The sequence below is a fragment of the Tachyglossus aculeatus genome, chromosome 19, assembly GCF_015852505.1.
Source record: "Tachyglossus aculeatus isolate mTacAcu1 chromosome 19, mTacAcu1.pri, whole genome shotgun sequence".
NCBI lineage: Eukaryota > Metazoa > Chordata > Mammalia > Monotremata > Tachyglossidae > Tachyglossus > Tachyglossus aculeatus.
In genome coordinates this window covers 4,536,421-4,557,468 of record NC_052084.1, presented here as the reverse complement: position 1 = coordinate 4,557,468, position 21,048 = coordinate 4,536,421, and the positions used below count along the sequence as shown (strand labels likewise).

Below are 21,048 nucleotides of genomic sequence, written 5' to 3'. Positions count from 1 at the left end.
TTGCCTCATGTCTTTATTTGCTAGAATCATCTTGATTATCCTAGCTGACATCTTCTACGAGTTTTATGGAGAGTAGCTACCCACTAACCAGAAAAAGAAATTCAAGTAAAAAATCCGCAAGTTAAAATTTAAAAAAAGATTCCGTTTTCATTAGAGGTGGCCCAATCTATTTTGTGATGCTTTAATTGTCCTCTACCACCATCATCGCTAGATAGTCTTTGTAATTAATGATGTTTGAATCTGGGTCCACGGCAGCAGACAGCATCTCCTCCATTTCCTCTTGTGTGAAAGGCTCGCCTGGAAGGGGTGGACAGGGTGAGAATTTGTCATTTGGGATATTCAACCCCATTCCCGGTCTGGATGTTTCACGTTTTGCCCCCACCCACCGTCCACCACAGGCTGGGACTACCCTGGGGCAGAGATGGCTGGCTGGGATGCCCTGCCAGCCAGAAGCCCCCTCCGTGCCCCTCTTGCATCTGTGGAGGCAAGAATTTCCCTGTCCAACCCCCTTTCCTCCTCCTCCTTCTCTTCCTCCTTCTCCTTCGTGTCTGAGAGTCCTGATCATATTAAGCACTACCGTGAGCAGGGTACTGTACTACATGCTGGGAGAGGACCCACAGGTACAAATTAGACACTGTGCTCTTTCCTCACGGGGCTTGTGATCTAAAGAAGCAGCATGGCCTTGTGGCTAGGGCATGGGCCTGGAAATCAGAAGGAACTGGGTTCTAATCTTGGTTCAGCCACATGTCTGCTTTGTGCACCTAGGACAAGTCACTTAACTTCTCTTTGCCTCAGTTACCTCATCTGTAAAATGGGGGTCAAGATTGTGAGCCCCATGTGGGACAGGGACTGTATCCATCCTGATTAGTTTGTTTAGAACAGTGCCCAGCACATAGTAAACGCTTAACAAATACCATTAAAAAAAGCTTATTCTGCAAATCTGTTGTGACAAAATATGGAGCAAATGACTTCTACCTTCTTCAGTCATGAACTTGACAAGCTCTTCTTTAGTCAGATGCCCTCGTTTACTCGGGTCTAAGACCTAGCGGGAAGAAGAGTGGAAAAACCTTTATAATTTCACCAGTGAAGATTTTGGTGGCCGACCACGTGAATTGGATACATTCTGGGGGTTACAGACCTCAAATGCACGAAGAAGGATGTCTTCTGGAATTGGCCTATATCTGTAATCATTCAATTAGAGAAGTTATCAGTCAATCAATCCATAGTATTTATTGAGCATTTACTGTGTGCAGACCACTGTACTAAGCGCTTGGGAAAGTACAATATAGAAGAATTGGTAGAAACATTATCTGCCCACATTGAGCTTACAGTCTAGAGGGACCTTATATGGGAGTCAGAAGGACTTGGGCTCCAATCCCAGCTCTGCCATGTGTCTGCTGTGTGACCTTGGGCAAGTTACTTCACTTCTCTGTGCTTCAGTTACCTCAGCTGTAAAATGAGGTTTAAGACTGTGAGCCCCAGATGGGACAGGGACTGGGTCCAAACTGATTATCTTGAATCTATCCTAGAGCTTAGAACAGTGCTTGGCACACAGAACGTGCTTAACAAATACCATAATGATTATTATTATTATGACACTAGAATTTGGAAGCTATGACCCTTATTTTAGTTCATGAAGGAGAAACCACAGAAATTTGAGAATCAGAACGGTAAATCACAATTTCTTTACAAAGGTCTGATCGGGTTTTTGGAGGGCAAAAGAACTGCTCTGCGGGAAATAACTGTCCAGTTTGAGACAACTGACACGGTGTGATGCTATTTATTAGTGTTTTTGCTGGATGTTTAACAATGGGAGAATAATTCATCCTGAACTAAACCCTCTCCACAAGCAAACTATGGTGAGTTAAGGCTCCACTCCTGCTGGTCCAGACACAATGCCCACGGGACTCGGTCACCTGCAATTAACTGGATCTGGGACACAGTTACCCACAGGTTCACAAAACCCTAAATGCTCATTACCTTTTTTCCATCAATACTTTGGTCATCATCGGAAGAAATTTTTCCCAGTGGATATATCCAGTTGGCTCGTCTTCTTCTACCTGAAGATCAAAGAGATGAATGCCACTCAGAAATCTCCATCCACCCAGGCCCGTGCTCCATCCACTAGGCCATGCTGCTTCTTGCTGTGTTACCTCGACACAAGCAACCGATGGTCAGTGTGAAGCCTGGCCAACAACATAGTCCATGTCTAAAGAATCGGATTCCTGTCCCTAGGCTTGGCAATAATCCTGGGGTTGGAACCCTGCTGGGTTGCTGACGCTTTCTACTTGCCAGCTGTATGGCTGGGCTGCTTATCCCCTCTCACGCGCAACTCCATCGATCTTCGCCTGCCCGTCAGCCGCTTTATGAGGAGTTGTAAATTCTCTATGCCTCTCAAAAATCCTATTAAAAGGCCCTTGGATCCTAATTCCTTAGAAGAGCTGGGAAGATTTATTTTTTGAGGGAGGAACCTCCAGACTTGTAGCTTGGTCTCCTGTCATCCCAACCACAGCTGTCTTCAGTGCAACAGTGTTAGGGGGCCAACAAAGGTTCCCGAGCCCAGACCCTCCTGTCTACCCATCCAACAGACCTTTCAGTGACCAGAGGGATGATGGGCTGTTGGAATTTCCCATCCTACTCCACTATTTCCCCTCTCTGAAATCTATTTCAATGCCTGTCTCCCAGGTAGACTGTGAGCCCTTTGAGGGCAGAGATGATGTCTTCCAACAATGTTGTATTGTACTTTCCCAAGTGCTTAGTTCAGTGCTCCACACACGGAATGCACTTAGTAAACACCCCTGATTGACTTACTAAAGGAACACACTCAGCTGCCTCTGGGTGCTGTGCTATTAGGGTTTAAGGCCTGGTTGGTTCTAATGAGGCTGGCAGTGGGGGCGACACTCCAGACTGCTGCCTCTAAGGCTCAGTGTCAAAATTCAAATCCAGCAGAAATGATCAATGAGAAAGACTGAGACCAACTGGGGATTTTGTAAGCTTGCCGTGTGAAGAGAATGTGTTGCCAACTCTATTGAACAACGCGCTCTGCACATAGGAAGCGCTCGAGCCCGTTATTGGGTAGGGATTGTCTCTGTTACCGAATTGCACTTTCCAAGGGCTTAGTACAGGGCTCTGCACATAGTAAGTGCTCAATAAATACGACTGAATGAATGAATGAATGAATAAATACCATTGATGGTGATGATGATGATGGTATTCTGAAACTGGCCAGCAGCAGTGGGATTTTTCCGTGACTCCATCTTGCCCTCTAGTGGCCATTGCGCGTTACAGTCTCTGACTAAATACATGGTGCCCTTCATTTTCAGTTTTTAGTGCCTCGTTTTTTTTCCCCTCAAAAATCAAAATGGTTGAAAATAGTAGAAAAAAAAACCCTTAATGTTTCTGGGTAGATTCTGAAATTTCTTTGGGGCCAGAAACCAGTCTCGAGTGCTCTCTGTCATGACGGCTGCTCCATAGGCACTTCCTAAAATCATTCCCTCCACATCTTCTAACCGTTTTCACTGAAGAAACGGTTTTTTAGACTGTGAGCCCCTTTAGACTGTGAGCCCACTGTTGGGTAGGGACTGTCTCTATATGTTGCCAATTTGTACTTCCCAAGCGCTTAGTACAGTGCTCTGTACATAGTAAGCGCTCAATAAATACTATTAATGATGATGATGATGAAAAGTCTCCAAGCATTCACCCAACCCTAGCCATAACCTCTTACCCATGTCAGGCCTCTGGCCTGGTGCATCCTCCTTCTTCATATCCGGCAATGACTCTCCCCACCTTCAAAGCCTTACTGAAGGCACATCTCCTCCAAAAGGCCTTCCCCGACTAAGCCCCCATTCCCTCTTTTCCCGCTCCCTTCTGCATCGCCCTGGTTTGCTCTCTTTATTCATCACCCCACCCTCAGCCTTACGGCACTCGTGTCTACATCCATAATTAACTTATTTATATTAATGTCTATCACCCCCTCTAGACTGTAAACTTGCTGTGGGCAAGGAATGTGTTTGTTCTACTGTTGTACTGTATTCTCCCAAGTGCTTAGTAAGGTGCTCTGCACATGGTAAACACTCGATAAATATGGTTTATTGATTGAGACTGATTGAGCTGGATGGTTGTTTTACACAGACTATTTGGGAGGTGACGGAATAGACCCAGAAGAGGATAGGTACCATCACCATCATGATAATAATATTTATTAAGCACTTACCATGTACCAGGCACTGGAATAAGCACTGGGGTGGGTACAAGCAAATAAGGTTAGACATAATCCATGTCCCACAGGGGGCTCACAGTCTTAATCCCCAATTTTCAGGTGAGGTAACTGAGGCCCAGAGAAGTAAAGTGACTTGCCCAAGGTCACAGCAGACAAGTGGCGGAGCCAGAATTCAAACCCAGGTCCTTCTGCTTCCCAGGCCCGTGCTCTATCCACTAGGCCATGCTGCTTCTCTGTATCTTGTCCCAGGTGGGGTGGAGGGCCTTGCTGCTGCTCCCACCATCACTGGCTCCCTCTCCTACACCTAAATCGCTAGGCCACAGCTTTTCTCATTCCTGGATTATTTATTTTAATGCTGAATCCACTGAGAAGCTGCAATAAAACATCCAGTGAAAATTCATTTCTCTCCAGTGACACAACAATCAGTCAATAAACTCAACTATTTCATGCTTCACAAAAATCAAGATGATGTCTGTAGTTAAGATGCTTTATGAAGCCCCTGCGTTTCAGCTAGTTCCAGGTCACTAGACAGGAGAGCTGTAGAATGAGAATATTTCTACCTGTTTATGCAGAAGAAAGCTGTCCAGAGATAATTAGGGAAATTTTCCATTGCTACAATAAAAATAATAAAGAGCTTAAGCTCTAGAGGCATATACATTTTTTTTAGGGAAAATCAATGGTGTCTAAGAGATACGGGTTAATTAGAAAACATTTCTTCAGCCTTGGACAGGATAAAACAACAACAAAAATCTAGTGGTATTTAGAGGTAGAAGCTGAAGAGTCACAGGTGTCCTTTTTTTGATAAATCAGAATCCTCATTTTCCACCTGCAAATTTCTGAATTCTGATAAACAGACTGGTGCAAGATTTAGGATTTTGGAATACTGCTGCATCTCAGTTGAAAGCATGAAAAAGGAAACGGTACCTCGGCTTTTTAAAAATGTATCTTTAAGGGCTTAAAAAGCTTTTGGCAAAGGAAAGAAGTGGATACTGAAGTCTCTAGAACTTGTGAAAATGGAATAATTTGGAGGTTCACTGCATTTGAGAGACTTCTTGCTAAATCACTACTGTTGAGAAGGAGCAATGGCCTGTTGGATAGATCATGGGCCTGGGAATCAGAAGGACCTGGGTTCTAAACCTGGCTCCACCATTTGTCTGCTAGGTGACCCTGGGCAGGTCATTTCACTTCTCTGGGCCTCAGTTATCTCATCTACACAATGGGGATTAAGACTGTGAGCTCCATGTGGGACATGGACTGTGTTCAACCCGATTAGCTTGCATCTACCCCAGTACAGTGCCCGGCACATAGTAAGCATGTAACAAATACCTTTTCCATTGCATCACAGCAGGGAGGAACAGCAGGCTGGAACACAAAAGTGCCATTTGAGGACAGCCACAGCCCTGGTGAGGCCACGCAGGGCACTGTAGGAGCCAGCTTGGAGAGAACTATTCCTCAGCTGGGGCTTAGTATTCAGCAACAAGTGGCAGGAGCCCTGGTGACTCTCCTCAGAGCCCTTCAATGGCCTTTGCTGACCTGTAAGGCTGACAGTGGGGTGTCCCTTGGTTGCTGGGGCAACAAGTCCCGAAGACCACCGAAGCTGTACAAAGTCTCTAGGGAATGGCTCCCCAGAAATCCGAGAATAGCCTATTATCTTTCGGAGAGAAAATAGGATTGTTGGCAGAAAGTGATGTTGGACAGTGAACAAGACCTCCACCTCTCACTCTCCCACAGTCGGAGAGGTGGTGGGCTGGGGGTGGGGGGGTGGGAGGTGCAGCTAAATCCCGAAGGATCAGTGTGGTGGGCCCAGAATTCGCACTTCCCAGAATGACAGGGAAAGTTCCCCATTCACAATCCTGGAGATCCTGTCAGGGTCTCACTTTGCAGGCATGGAGCTCCTGGGAGCTTGACTAAAGGAAAAAAATGATGCTGGGGGAAAAAAATATTCTAAAGTGCAAATTGAGGCTATTGGGGTTTGTCGGGGGCTGGGGGAAGTCAGGAAATATATTAAGGTAAGGCAACTGAAAAGAAAAAAAGGGTAGGAAAATGTTATAATAGGATCAGAGAACGATTCTAGTGAACACTGTAATTAGGTCCACTCCTCTTTGCCATCATTAATTATGATTGATTCGGAGTCTGTCGGATCCATGGGATGACAACTAGTTATTTTAATGTGGGAATCTGTGTATGAGCGTGTGTGTGTGTGTGTGTGTGCGCGCGCACGCGCGCGCACACGCAGAAGAGCTGATCGGCTGTGGCTAAATCAGTTGGAAAAGTGGAAAACTTTCAATTGCACAAATACTTAGAATGGTAAATCCACTAAAGTTCAAAGGTTCAGGTGACTTTCTGGAGAATCCCGCATTCTCCCATGCCCTGTGGGGTGGATCTTTCATCACTCATATCTGCAGAGTGGGATTGCTGGTCGGTTCCCACCCCCTTGCCATGAACCAGGGACTTCTTGCCAATCAATGTCCACCCAGTTCCCCTCTAAGAAGTGACTGAAGAACCAGAGGGGGCCCAGAATGCGGGGTGGTGGGGTGGGAGTTGGCAGAGTATTAGGGTGGGCAACAAACTGGGGAGGAAGCCAGCCGGGGGAAGGTGGGGAGGAGGAGGAATAGCAAAGTCTGGCTCTCTGAGACTGGGGCCTCACAGATTCTCTTGCCTCCCCTTCCATCTCCACCCCATTCCTGCCTCTGGTGCTGTCGCTGTCAATGCCTCCTGCCCTCCTCCATTGGACACTTGTCTTCGGGAGTTCTAGATTTCCGTGCCTGTGCAGCTCAGGACAAGTTACTGCTAGGAGCTGGCATGTTACCAAACCCATCAGTCCCCCAGCTAGACCGTAAATTCCTTCTAGACTGTAAACTCATTGGGGGTAGGGAATGTGTCTACCAACTCTGTTCTACTGTACTCTCCCAAACGCTTAGTTCAGTGCTCTGCTCACAGGAAGCACTCAATAAATACCAGTGGTTGACTGTCTGACCGACTGATTGTAATGCCTCTCAATTCTGATCTTTGGCACCTACTGAGAACCAGTCTAGTCCTGGGTCTAGCTTGAGCACAGACTGACAATTGTGCCCAACTCTGAGCAGTACAGGGAGTTGGGGGAAAGAGGAACAATCACAATTAGGACCAGAGTCTCTTTTGGGGACAAAAGAGCAATGAACCCACCCCAGGCCCAGGAACAGAGAAAGAAGAGGAGAAAGAGAAATGACCAGGTGGTATGGAGGCAATTTTCTTGCCCAGGGCATGATGTCGGATGCCTATAGATTTTATATTTTGCAGAGACGGAGGGAAGATTAGACAGCCGGCGATGAAGGCTGGAGGGGCCCGCACCAAGAGTTGCTGCAGGGATCCAATCCTGAGGTGATGGATGACCCATTTTGTGGCTGACAGAGTGGAGAGCAAGAAGTCGGGCTGAAAAATATTCCCTAGGAAGAGTGGGCAAGACTTAGTGATACATTGCATATAAAATGCATATAAAATGCATATAAACTCCTCTACTCTGTAGGTTCCTTTCTTAAAAAAAAAAGGTATTAAGCGCTGTGTAACAGGCACTGTAGTAAACACTGTGTAGATATAAGTTAATCAGGTTGGTCACAGTCGCTGTTCCACATGGGGCTCCCAGTCTTAATCCCCATTTTCCAGACGAGGGAAATGAGGCCCAGAGAAGTGAAGTGATTTTCCCAAAGTCGCACAGCAGACAAGTGGCAGAGCCAGGATTAGAACCTAGGCCCTTCCGACCTGTCCACTAGGCCATACAGCATCTCAGTTTACAGGCTTTTAGCAGTTTGGCTGAAGGACAGAAGAGTGGTTAAATACTGCTGATAATACAAACCACTTACCTCGGCAATTAGGTCATGCAGCTCTCCTTCACTTGGGCAACACCCCAGTGACCGGATAATTGTACCAATCTCCCTGAAAAAAGAGAGAACATCCTGAGCACATATTTATTTAGAATGGAAATTCTGGAAAAGGACAGACTGTGGTCTGAGGATCCTAAAAATGACAATTCTGCACAGTATCCTGTGTGAGGATACTTAACAAATGTTGAGGGTTGTAATAATAGTGGTTATTGTGTTTTATCATGTGCTTGTCTGTGTGTGCAAAGTACTGTACTAAGCACTGGAGAAAAAATACCCAGGGGACAATTCCACGTGATCCCCCATCCTCAAGGAGCTGGGAATCCATTTTCCACGGAAAGGGAAAGGACAAGACAAACCTACATGAAGAAACTTCATGATCTTATGCTATTTTCCAAGAAACTTCACGATCTTATGCTATTTTCCAAGGATGCCAAAATAATTTTAGCTTTTTGTTCTTACTTGTCAAAACCTAACCATCAATATGAAGTCAGAGTCAGAGGTGTCAGGGTTCTAAGGTTCTGAGACTCCCAGTCTAAGGAAGAAGAACAGGTATTTAATCCCCATTTTACAGTTGAGGAAACTGAGGCCCAGAGAATAATAGTAATGGCATTTATTAAGCACTTACTATGTGCAAAGCACTCTTCTAAGCGCTGGCACTGTTCTAAGCCCTGAAGTTGAGTGACTAGCCCAAGGTCACACAGCAAGCAACGGGCACATCCGGAATTAGAACTCAGATCCTCTGACTCCCAACTTCATGCTCTTTCCACTAGGCCACGCCTGCTTCTCCAATTGACTCGATCAGACACTTCAGCAATCAATCAATCAATCAATCGTATTTATTGAGCGCTTACTGTGTGCAGAGCACTGTACTGAGCGCTTGGGAAATACAGGTTGGCAACATATAGAGACGGTCCCTACCCAACAGTGGGCTCACAGTCTAAAAGGCGAAGCACACCTAATTGACCTCCCAGAGTTCAGGTCTTCCGCTATCTCCTACTTGAGATGCCCGACACTGGTTTCGATTCCGCTTGCTGGTCTCCTTCCATGCCCATAGACAGTCCCCACAATTATTATTATTATTAAAATGAGGATGAAAACTGAGCCCCATGTGAGACACAGACTGTGTCCAACCTGATTATCTTGTATCTACCCCAGTGCTTAATACGGTGCCTGGTACATAGTAAGCGCTTAACAAATACCACAATTGCAATAATTATTATTATTATACTATTACTGTTATCCTCCTTGTTAAGCAGGTCCTGCCTCCACTGTCCGATAACCTTGTGTTCAAGGGCGGCCGGAGAGAGTTTCTCTCTATCCCGTGCTGACATGCCCTTGCCAGGAGCCCAGGGAAGCAGCAGAAGGGTGGAGGAGCCTGAAGAACTCCAGATGGTAAGTGAAGGGAGCTGGGAGGCTCGCCAGGCCAGAGGAGAACTCACTGCCAGCCCCAGCAGGCCGGGACCAGGGATGGGGAAGCAGGTTGGATGAGAAAGAGACAGAGAGAGACGGGGCGGTGTGTGAGAGGGAACGTGGGTGTGGATTGCAGGGGGAGAGAGTAGGGCATCTGGGGGTGATGGGGGAGAAAATCAATCTATCAATGGGGAGTTGGGATTGAGCACTTACTGTGTGCAGGGCACTGTACTAAACCCCAGGGAGAGCACAAACACTTGGGAAGCAGCGTGACCTAGTGGAAAAACCACAAACCTGGGAGTCGGAAGACCTGACTTCTATTCCCCACTCTGCCACATGTCTGCTGTGTCACCTTGGGCAAAGGATTTAACTTCTCTGTGCCTCAGTCGCCTCATCTGTAAAACGGGGATTAAGACTGAGCCCTACGTGGGACGGGGATTGTGTCCAACTTGATCAGCTTGTACAGTGCTTAGTACGCTGCCTGGCACATACTAATCACCTTAATGGTATTCGTTAAGTGCTTACTATGTGCCCAAGGCACTGTACTAAGTGCTGGGTTAGCTACAAGGTATTCAGATTGGACACAGTCCATGTCCCACGGGGGCTCACAGTCTTAATCCCCATTTTACAGATGAGGGAACTGAGGCACGAAGAAGTTAAGTGACTTGCCCAAGGTCACACAGTAGACAAGTGTGGAGCTAGGATTTGAACCCAGGTCCTTTTGACTCCCAAGCCTGTGATCTTTCCAGCAGGTCACTCTGCTTCTCAATTAACCACTGATTGATTGATATACTAGTATAGTGCTCTGCACTCAGCAAGTACTCAATAAATGTGACAGATTGGATAATGCTATGAATGAATGACAACTCCTTCAGTGAGGAACAGCTAATATGACCCCCTCCTACACTGACCACTGATTCTGAATGTACAGTCCCATCATTCTCTCTCCAAATACGTCTTCCTTTTCAACTAAAGTATATCTGCTAAACCACTCCGTGTTCTGTCTCTGTGCCCTAACAGAGCTCAATGGCTTTGTAAAACCCTAAAGAAAAAATAAAAACACTTTTCTTTCCCAAGATTGCCGGAAATCTTACCCAACAGCTCTCGTGATTCTCAAACCCCCGGGCTTTAGTGTTTTCTGTTCGTTTTTAAACACATTAGGCAATACAAAGCAGCGTGGCTCAGTGGAAAGAGTCCGGGCTTTGGAGTCAGAGGTCATGGGTTCAAATCCCGGCTCCGCCAATTGTCAGCTGTGTGAGTTGGGCAAGTCACTTCGCTTCTCTGTGCCTCAGTTACCTCATCTGTAAAATGGGGATTAAGACTGTGAGCCCCACATGGGACAACCTGATCACCTTGTAACCTCCCCAGCGTTTAGACACATAGTAAGCGCTTAATAAATGCCATTATTATCATTATTATTATTATTATTTTTCTCAGTCCGGTTGGACGTAATACCCAAAGCCTCTCCACGCCCACGTGGACGGTGTTTGAGCACCATATTTACCGGAGCCACTGAGAAACGGGATAAATCCTTTTCAGAGCAAATGAGTCGCAATTTGATTGATCGAACAATGGCATCATCATTTAATTTGGGTTTTGAAGCAGGATGAAATTTTTTTCCCAGATAATCCGTCTTTGGCGTTCTTCCATGCCAGAGCGTGCAATTCCTCCTATCCGACACAGGATGGTGCAAGTACAATGAAGATTACTTGTGATCATTTCTTTTTTAAAGCGACTCAACAATTTAAAGGATCAGATCCCGCTGCCAACAGGATTTTCCATGCCAACCCCTCCCCGGGAACATTCTTTGGCTATCTTGAAGAAGGCTGCTCCAGGGATGAGGCTGTTCCAATTGGCAGAGGTATTAAGAGAAGCCAGAATGATCTGGGAAATTTCTGAAAGCCCATCCTGCCCAGGACCAAGCCGTCATTTCTAGTAAATCTCTCTCGAGGCACCAAAGATCACTTTTTACTTGTTTATCATCAATCGTATTTATTGAGCGCTTACTATGTGCAGAGCACTGTACTAAGCGCTTGGGAAGTACAAATTGGCAACATACAGAAACAGGCCCTACCCAACAGTGGGCTCACAGTCTAAAAGGGGGAGACGGAGAACAAAACCAAACATACTAACAAAATAAAATAAATAGAATAGATATGTACAAATAAAACAAGTAAATAAATAGAGTAATAAATATGTACAAACGTATATACATATATACAGGTGCTGTGGGGAAGGGAAGGAGGTAAGATGGGGCGGATGGAGAGGGGGACGAGGGGGAGAGGAAGGAAGGGGCTCAGTCTGGGAAGGCCTCCTGGAGGAGGTGAGCTCTCAGCAGGGCCTTGAAGGGAGGAAGAGAGCTAGCTTGGCGGATGGGCAGAGGGAGGCCATTCCAGGCCCGGGGGATGACGTGGGCCGGGGGTCGATGGCGGGACAGGCGAGAGCGAGGTACGGTGAGGAGATTAGCGGCGGAGGAGCGGAGGGTGCGGGCTGGGCTGGAGAAGGAGAGAAGGGAGGTGAGGTAGGAGGGGGCCAGGGGATGGACAGCCTTGAAGCCCAGGGTGAGGAGTTTCTGCCTGATGCGCAGATTGATTGGTAGCCGCTGGAGATTTTTGAGGAGGGGAGTGATATGCCCAGAGCGTTTCTGGACAAAGATAATCCGGGCAGCAGCATGAAGTATGTTTATTTATTTTTGTTGTGACAGTGAGGTCACATTCTGAAACCTGCTTGAATCTCTGTGTTCTGACTGGTTACAAGGTGATTGCTTTTTAGGACCCATTTTGGAAGTGGGGATGAAAGAGTCAGGGCAGGAGAGTCAGAGAATCCCAGAGGGCCCGGGTTCTTTTGGCAAGTTCATCTCCATCTGCATGGCGTTTCACTACCCACAAGGATTGAGGGTCACTCTGCCCCAGCTTTCAAGATCAATTACATAACTGTTAAATAAAATCAGTACCAGCCATGGCCCCAAGCAGCCCAACTGTTTACACTTCACCACCATAAGAGTGGCCCTGTATAGCCTACCATTTATTTGAAAGCTTTGCACCAGCTTTCTACCAGTGACATAACATTCCCTCCAATCCCACCACTGCTTACCATTTTTTAAAAGGTTTGATGTGGAACCTTGTCAAATCCCACTGAAAAATCTAAATATATATGGCCCACTGATTCCTGTCCATCCACATGCTTGTTGACACCTTCAGAGAACTCCACTGAGGCACGATTTCTCCTGTTGCAATCCTAAACTTGGTCAGGTACAGAAGGGAGACTCACCAGACTGTAATTCCCAGACTCTCATCTGGAACTCTTTCCATAGAGGGGTGTTACTCTGGCAATCTTTCAGAACTGAAAGCTTCAAGGCTGAGAAGCAACCTGGCCTAATGGTAGAGCCTGGGCCTGGGAGAAGGAAGGCCCGGGGTTCTAATCCTGGCTCCGGCACTTATCTGCTGTGTGACCTTGGCCAAGTCACTTAAATTCTCTGTGCTTTGATTACCTTGTCTGTAAAATGGGGATAATGACTGTTAGCCTCATGTGGGACATAAACTGTATCCAACCTGATTACCTTATATCTATCCCAGTGCTTAGTACTGCGCCTGGCACATAGTAAGTGCTTGAGAAATACCATTTTAAAAAAACAACAATCTCCCATCCATACCAAGAGAAGTTGTGGAAATGCTTGCGAGAGTGATTGAGTCACAAACAGCTAGGCACTCCTGCGTGCAATTCTATAACACTCCCCCCAAAATCTCTTGCGAACTCTGGGGTGATCAACTGATCAATCAACAACATTTACTGAATACTTACTATGCGTACTAAGGACTGTACTAAGTGGTTTCAAATAAAGGGTTGATACACATGGCCACTCTTCTGGTGGTGAAGTGCACACAACTGGTTCCGCTGGGGTCAGAGCTGGTACTCATTGATCAATCAATCAATCAATGGCATTTATTAAGCACTTACTGTGCATGGAGCACAGTACTAATAATAATGGCATTTTTTAAGCATTAATTATGTGCAAAGTAAGTACTGTTCTAAGCGCTGGGGAGGTTACAAGGTGATCAGGTTGTCCCTCGTGGGGCTCACAGTCTTCATCCCTGTTTTACAGATGAGGTAACTGAGGCACAGAGAAGTTAAGTGGCTTGCCCAAAGTCACACCGCTGACAAGTGGCGGAGCTGGGATGTGAACCCATGCCCTCTGACTCCAAAGCCCGTGCTCATTCCACTGAGCCACGCTGCTTCTCTAAGAGCTTGCTAGGCATGCTCCTTGCCCACATGAGCTTAAGATCTAGTCTTATATTTTGCCAGTGAGCCATGCAGGGTTAGCAAAAACTGGGGCAGTCTCTTTTTCTCCAGAGATTCCCTCAGAGATGAGAAAAAGGAAAACGGTGAGAATTTCAGGTATATTTTCCCAGAGGTGAAGGTGAGGTTGGAGGCCTAGCATGTCCTGGTGAGGACTGGGTCCTACAGAGACTGGATCTGGTCCTGGACCCCAGCTCCTAAATCTACACGGGATTCTGGAGCCCTGGGGGGAAACTGCAAACAATAATAATGAAGAGTAGGAGTTCAAAGACATGCAAAGTAGCTTTTTTACCACTGGAGAAGAAAAATAAACCAGAAATGTTATTGGCTGCATGCCAAGTAGCCTGCAGCTCTCTTAACCCACCCATGTTAAGTCAACCACAGTGTTAAGTCATCAAATTTACTCAGCCTGAAGCTTGAGGAAGATGCCCTCTGACAATGAAATCTTTTCGGGGGCTGACAACTTCAGCCAAGATCATTTCCTACCGCTCCCTCAGAGAATGCCACATTTGCACCAGCCCAGGCTAGAGCTGAAAATCACCCCTCTCAGCCCCACAACACTTAAGTACATATCTGTAATTCATTTACCTATATTGTCTGTCTTCCCTCTAGACTCTAAGCTCATTGTAGACAGGGAATGTGTCAGTTATATTATGTTGTACTCTCCCAAGCACTTAGTACAGTGCTCTGCACACAGTAAGTGCTCAATAAAAACGATTGAATGAATGAATCTATTTCAGGTCCTGGGTGGCCAGATCAATTTCGGGGGTCGCTCTTCATATCCGACAGACATTACTCTCCCCTTCCTTCAAAACCTTATTGAAGACACAACTCCTCCAAGAGGCCTTCCCTGACTAGGCCCTCTTTTCCTTTTCTTCTACTCCTTTCTGTATCACCCTGACTTGCTCCTTTTATTCATCCCCCCTCCCAGCCCTACAGTACTTAATGTGCATATTGGTAATGTCTGCCTCCCCCTCTGGACTGTACGCTTACTGTGGGCACGGAATGTATTTGTTATATTGCACTCTCCCAATCGCTCAGTACAGTGCTCTGCACACAGTTAGCACTCAATAAATACAATTGATTGATTGAGTGAATGATTGATTGAGATAGACAAGATTGAGGTAATAATAATAATAATAATAGCATTTATTAATAATAATAATAATAATGGCATTTGTTAAGCGCTTACTATGTGCAAAGCACTGTTCTAAGCACTGGGAAGGTTACAAGGTGATCAGGTTGTCCCACGGGGGGGCTCACAGTCTTAATCCCCATTTTACAGATGAGGTAACTGAGGCACAGAGAAGTTAAGTGACTTGCCCAAGGTCACACAGCTGACAATTGGCGGAGCCGGGATTTGAACCCATGACCTCTGACTCCAAAGCCCGTGCTCTTTCCACTGAGCCACACTGCTTCTCAGGTACAGTGAGTAGGTCAGCATTACAGAAGCGAAGTGTGTGGGTTGGGTCATAGTAGGAGAGCAGCAAGGTGAGGTAGGAGGGGGCAAGGTGATTGAGGGCTTTAAAGCCAAGGGTGAGGAGTTTCTGTTTGATGTAGTGGTGGATGGGCAAGCACTAGAGGTTCTTGAGGAGTGGGGAAACATGGACTGAACATTTCAGTAGAAAAATTATCCAGGCAGCAGAGTGATAAGTCTGCTTGTCTGCTTGAAATCAATCAATCAGTAGTATTCACTGAGCACTGTATTAAGTGCTTTGTAGAGTACAATAGAATTAGTAGACATAATCCCTGTTCTCAAGGAGTTCATAATCTAATGGGGGAGGCAGATGCTAAAATAAATTATAGACAGGAGAAAGAAGGAAAAGGGGATATGTTCATGAGCCAGGTACTGATGCTTTATCTTTCTTCCACAGGTTCCCCAAAGACTTAGTTCAATGCTCTACACAAAGCAGTCACCCAATCAATGCTGAGACACTATCACTATCACCATCTAATTTTGTCTAACAAAAAAATGTTCTTACCTGACATCCACAGTGTTATTAGTTTCGAGGTCGAAAACCTCAAAAGCATCTTTGATCTTCTTCTGGATCTCTCCTACCACGGCTTCTGCAAAAAAAAAAAAAAATCCAAGCAAATACAGTTAATTGTATTCAGCCCATTAACTTTGGAATAGAATCCTGGACACATAGGCTACGATGTCCTTTGGTCCAGAACAATGAAGGACAGACAGTCCTCCTTCTTGATCTGCTCTTGGTGCTCTCACACCACTGACGGGGAAACTCTAGACGAAAAGGTGTCAATCTGTCAGTGTTGGGCTGGGGGCAATTCGGACCAGAGCCTGGGGAGAGAGTTGATTGCCATTTCTGCTCCATGATCTTTTCTTGGTATTTAGTTGGTATTTATTAAGTGCTTACTATGTATGAGGCACTGTTCCAAGCACTGGAGTAGATACAAGAGCATCAGATTGGACACAGTCCATGTCCCACATGGGGCTTCCAGTCTTAATCCCCATTTTACAGATGAGGTGAAGACCCAGAGAAGTGAAGTGATTTGCTCAAGGTCACACAGCAGACAAGTGGGGGAGCCGGGATTAGAACCCAGGTCCTTCCAACTTCCAGGCCCATGCTCTATCCATTAGGCCATGCTGCTTCTCTTAACCAGACAGTCGGGATTCACCTGCTAGACTGCAAACTTGTTGTGAACAGGGACTGTATCTGTTTATTGTTATACTGTAGTCTCCCAAGCACTTAGTACAGTGCTCGGTACATAGTAAGCACTCAATAAATACAACGGAATGAATGAATGAATGAACCCTCCGTTTGGTCAGCTAATGTGCCAGGACAGCTGCCTTTCTGGGTGACTGCAGTTATCATGGTCACGGTCTTTCGAGATTCAAGATGCAATGGTTTTGTTCTTTGTATTTGTTCATTTTGTATTGGCTAGAGCACTATAAGATTAAATGCCCTCCCACTCAGCCCTCCGATGAGCCTGTTTTGAGTGAGGTGGGACTTTTTTTAGGACATCTTTTCTAAACCTTTGCCTTTTGGGGACTTCTAAATGAGGCTGTGTTGGCACCCAGGGCTATTGCTATATTACTCTGAAGGTGAAATAAATCAGTCAACCGTATTTATTGAGTGCTTACTGTGTGCACTGTACTAAGCTCTTGGGAAAGTGCAATATAAGAGAGTTGGTAGAAACGTTCCCTGTTCACAGATAGACATTAATAGAACTAAGTACGTTATGGATATGGACATAAGTGCTGTAGGGCTGAGTAAAGTGAATAGAGGGTGTGAATCCACGGGTGACACAGAAGAGAGTGGAAGATGAAATGAGGGGCTAGTTGGGGAAGGACTCTTGGAAGAAATGTGCTTTTAATAAGGTTTTGCAGGTGAGGAGAGTGATGGTCTGTTGGATACAAAAAGGGAGGGAGTTCCAGGCCAGAGGCAGGAGGTGGGCGAGGGGTCAATGGCGAGAAAGATGAGATGGAGGTATGGCGAGTAGATTGGCATTAGAGGAGCGAAGTTTGCAGACTGGTTTATAGTCGAAAAGCAGCGAGGTCAAGCAGGAGGAGGCAAGGTGATGGAGTGCTTTAAAGCTTCTGTTTGAGGTAGATGGGCAACACTGGAGGTTTGTGAGACTTGGGGGGACCCTGGACTGAGCTCCTAGACTGAGCTCCTAGTTCAGGAAAGTACATGTGCTTGGTTTCTTTTTGTAGGAGGTGTCACAGGTCATAACACTGAGCTACCCATGCTGTCAGCAGCCGCGGGTCAAGATGGCTGGCCAGGGAAAGCAGGTACAATCTGTGGCCATGCGTGAATTGGACAGGGCTCATCCCCAGGTCCGGCTATCTGTCAGGTTGTCCTCTTCATACCCCACTGCTGATTACAGCACTCATTTATACAGAGGAGCAGTGTTGCCTAGTGGCTAGAGCAAGGGCTTGGGAATCCAAAGGACCTGGGTTCTAGTCCCAGCTGCTCCCCTGTCTTCTGGGTGACCCTGGGCAAGTCACTTCACTGTGCCTCAGTTCTCTCAGCTGTAAAGTGGGGATTAAGACCATGAGCACTATGTGGGACAGGGACTGGGTCCAACTTAAATACCTTGCATCTACCCCAGCGCTTAGAACTGGCACATAGTAAGCGCTTAACAAATACCTCAATTATTATTATGATTATTACTTGGGCAAATCACAACTTCTCTGAGCCTCAGTAACCTCATCTGTAAAATGGGGATTAAGACTATAAACCCCTTGTGGGACAGGGATTGGGTCCAATCTGATTAGACTGTATCTGCCCCAGTGCTTAGAACAGTGTTTGACACATAGGAAGTGCTTAACAAATGCCATCATTATTACTTTATTATTAGGACAGGCCTTTGCTAGGCCAGTTCCACAAGCTCCACCTGTTGCAGTGCTTTCACACTGCTTATATGTTAATGGAAAAGTCAAGCCTTCATTCAGATCCTTCATGGGTTTCATAAAAGTCTGTGGCTGAATGGACCTGGGTTGAGTCACTAGCTCACCCCGCAACAGAACCAATGACACCCATTAAGACAGGACAGGATCACTTCACCTGAGAGGCCTTGGATGTGATCAGTCAAGGAGCATTTTTCTTTTTTAATGGCATTTGTTAAGCACTTACTATGTGTAAAGCACTGTTCCAAGCACTGGAGTAGGTGCAAGTTAATCGGGTTGGACACAGTCCTTGGCCCAGATAATAATAATAATGGCACTTATTAAGCGCTTACTATGTGCAAAGCACTGTTCTAAGCACTGGGGAGGTTACAAGGTGATCAGGTTGTCCCACGTGGGGCTCACAGTCTTCATCCCCATTTTACAGATGAGGTAACTGAGGCACAGAGAAGTTAAGTGACTTGCCCAAAGTCACACAGCTGACAACTGAACCCATGACCTCTGACTCCAAAGCCCGTGCTCTTTCCACTGAACTACGCTGCTTCCCCAGAGGAGTCTCACAGTCTAAGTAGGAAGAATCCCCATTTTGCAGGTGAGGAAATTGAGGCCCAGAGAAGAGAAGTGACTTACCCAAGGTCACCCAGCGGGCACATGGTGGAGCCAGGATTAGAACCCAGGTTCTCCGACTCCCAGGGTGGTGCCTTATTCACTACGCCATTTCAGTAAAGACAACTACCTTACTTTAAAACCTTAGCAGAGCTGCCCATTTAAATCGAGGCGAGTTGGGCTGTGGGTTTTAACCCTATCTACTCAGACAGTTTGCAAAGGAGACGTGTTCGTTTCAACGGCTTCCTCTTCTTTCCCAGAACTGAGTAAACTGCATGCCTGGGAGGAACTGGGCCAGCTGGACTGACGGGTTGCCCTGCACTAATCCAAGAACAGAGGAGGGACCCAGCCCTGCCATAGGGGTGGTGCCCAAGCGGGGAAACACACCAAAACAAAAGTCAAATTCAAATTCCCAACTATAAAAAAAAACCCAACTATATAAACCAGGAAGTAATGATAACAGAGAAGCATCATGGCCTAGTGAGAAGCAATGTGCCTAAAGCGTGGTCCTGGGAGTCAGAAGGATCTGGGATCTAATCCTGGCTCCGCCACTTGTTTGCTGTGTGAACTTGGGGAAGTCACTTCACTTTCCTGGGCCTCGGTTACCTCATTTGGAAAATGGGGATTAAGGCTATGAGCCCCATATCGGACAGGGAGTGTGTTCACCCCGATTTGCTGGTGTCCACCCCAGAGCTTAGTTCAGTGCCTCCCACATAGTAAGTGCTTAACAAATTCCACTATTATTATTATTACCAATAATAACAACAGAGATTCGACCTCGGGGCTGGGGAAGAGGTGGAATAGGTCTCAAAGATGCTGCTGAAGCTCAAAGGTTTCACATAGTTTGGCCAGCTAGCTAGTAACAAATTGGGGGGACTCCTGTTTCCCTTTTTTTTTTCCTTTTTGGGGTAGCAGCTTGGGCTTTATATATCTATCTAATTTAATGGCTACTAAAACAAAGACTAAAGGCTAACCCAGACTAAGCACTATGAGAAGCAGGATGCCCTAGTGGAAAGAGAATGGGCCTGGGAATCAGAAGACCTTTTTTGGGGGGGCGGGGGGTGGGGCATTTGTTAAGCACTTTCTATGTGCAGGCACTGTACTAGGCGCTGGGATAGATACAAGCTAATCGGGTTGGACACAGTCCCTGCCCCACATGGGGCTCACAGTCTTAATCCCCATTTTAAGGGAACTGAGGCATAGAGAAGCTAAATGACTTACCCAAGGTCACACAGCAGACCAGTGGCAAAGTTGGGATTAGATCCCTGGTCAGGCCCGGACTCTATTCACGAGGCCAGTTTACTGCTGGGAGTTGCTGGGAAAGAAAGATGTTGTGAGAGAGATGAGAGGAGGAGGAAAATAGGAAGAGCAGTATGTTTGAAGGAAAATAGCGCTCAGAACAGTGCTTTGCACATAGTAAGTGCTTAACAAATACCGTCATTATTATAAGCAGAAAATTAAGGGGAAGTAGACAACAGGAAGAACCGAATATATTTCGATTCCGGAGGTGTGCAGTCCTCTCACAACACCACTCTCTTGTCCAAGTCAACACTCTGGTCCTTGAGGCTTCTCTGAGTTTGGGTTACACATTTCAGCCTACCAGTAGTCACACACTGTATTGAAGGACTCATTTACATCAATTCTGTGGAAAGAAACCTTTTTTTGAGTGTATGTAAGGAAAGGATACCATGGTGATGGATACCATAGAGACAAAAAGACAGAAAAGGCTGCACTTTAAAATAATTTTAGAAAAAGGAAGCTTTCATCCTAGGCTGCCTTCAGCTGCCTTGACTTCAGATATCTCCCACATCATCTCTTAAATGCCGGAGAAAATTTTTCATTGTATATTACACTAAATTTGGGAACATACTTTAACATACCTAGAATGTACCTCTTAAACTAACAGTTCATTCTTCCTCCTGCATCTTTTGAACTTGTGAATTCGCCAAGATCTACACATACACCCACACAAATTTGTCCCCACCACACCTACCCCTCTAAACTCCAGAACTCAAAGTGTTTCCCCCCGATGAGCCAAATTTAAAGAAAACACAGTCAGAAAGTGTTAAAAATCTATGCGTCTCATCAGCCTGACTAAAGGAATAGCTTTAGGTGGTTTTACTTATCATTTCCAGTGATTTTAATAATTTTTTTAATTCTTTATGTTCATTTTCTTTACAATACTGAAAATGATACGTGAACAGAAAAGCTCAACAATTACTGCAGCCCCCTCTCCACTCCTAAATCTGGCCAAGTACACAGAACATTTGAGTGTGATTAATATGAAT

The 21,048-nt window shown here is 45.9% G+C and overlaps 1 protein-coding gene across 2 annotated transcripts in view; it reads right to left on the bottom strand.

Moving 5' to 3' along the window:
• EFCAB2 (EF-hand calcium binding domain 2) overlaps window positions 1–21,048 on the bottom strand; it is a 34,404-nt gene continuing 13,356 nt past the window's right edge. Inside the window, exons 2-7 of one of the 2 annotated variants that reach the window (XM_038761439.1) lie at window positions 15,768–15,852; window positions 8,059–8,131; window positions 1,981–2,060; window positions 1,139–1,181; window positions 976–1,042; window positions 1–297 (exon numbers count right to left, since the gene is read on the bottom strand). In XM_038761439.1, coding sequence (XP_038617367.1) covers window positions 182–297; window positions 976–1,042; window positions 1,139–1,181; window positions 1,981–2,060; window positions 8,059–8,131; window positions 15,768–15,852 — 464 coding nt within the window. In that variant the 3' untranslated portion in view covers window positions 1–181. The remainder of the gene's footprint in view (window positions 298–975; window positions 1,043–1,138; window positions 1,182–1,980; window positions 2,061–8,058; window positions 8,132–15,767; window positions 15,853–21,048) is intronic. The other variant, XM_038761440.1, reaches the window with a different exon arrangement.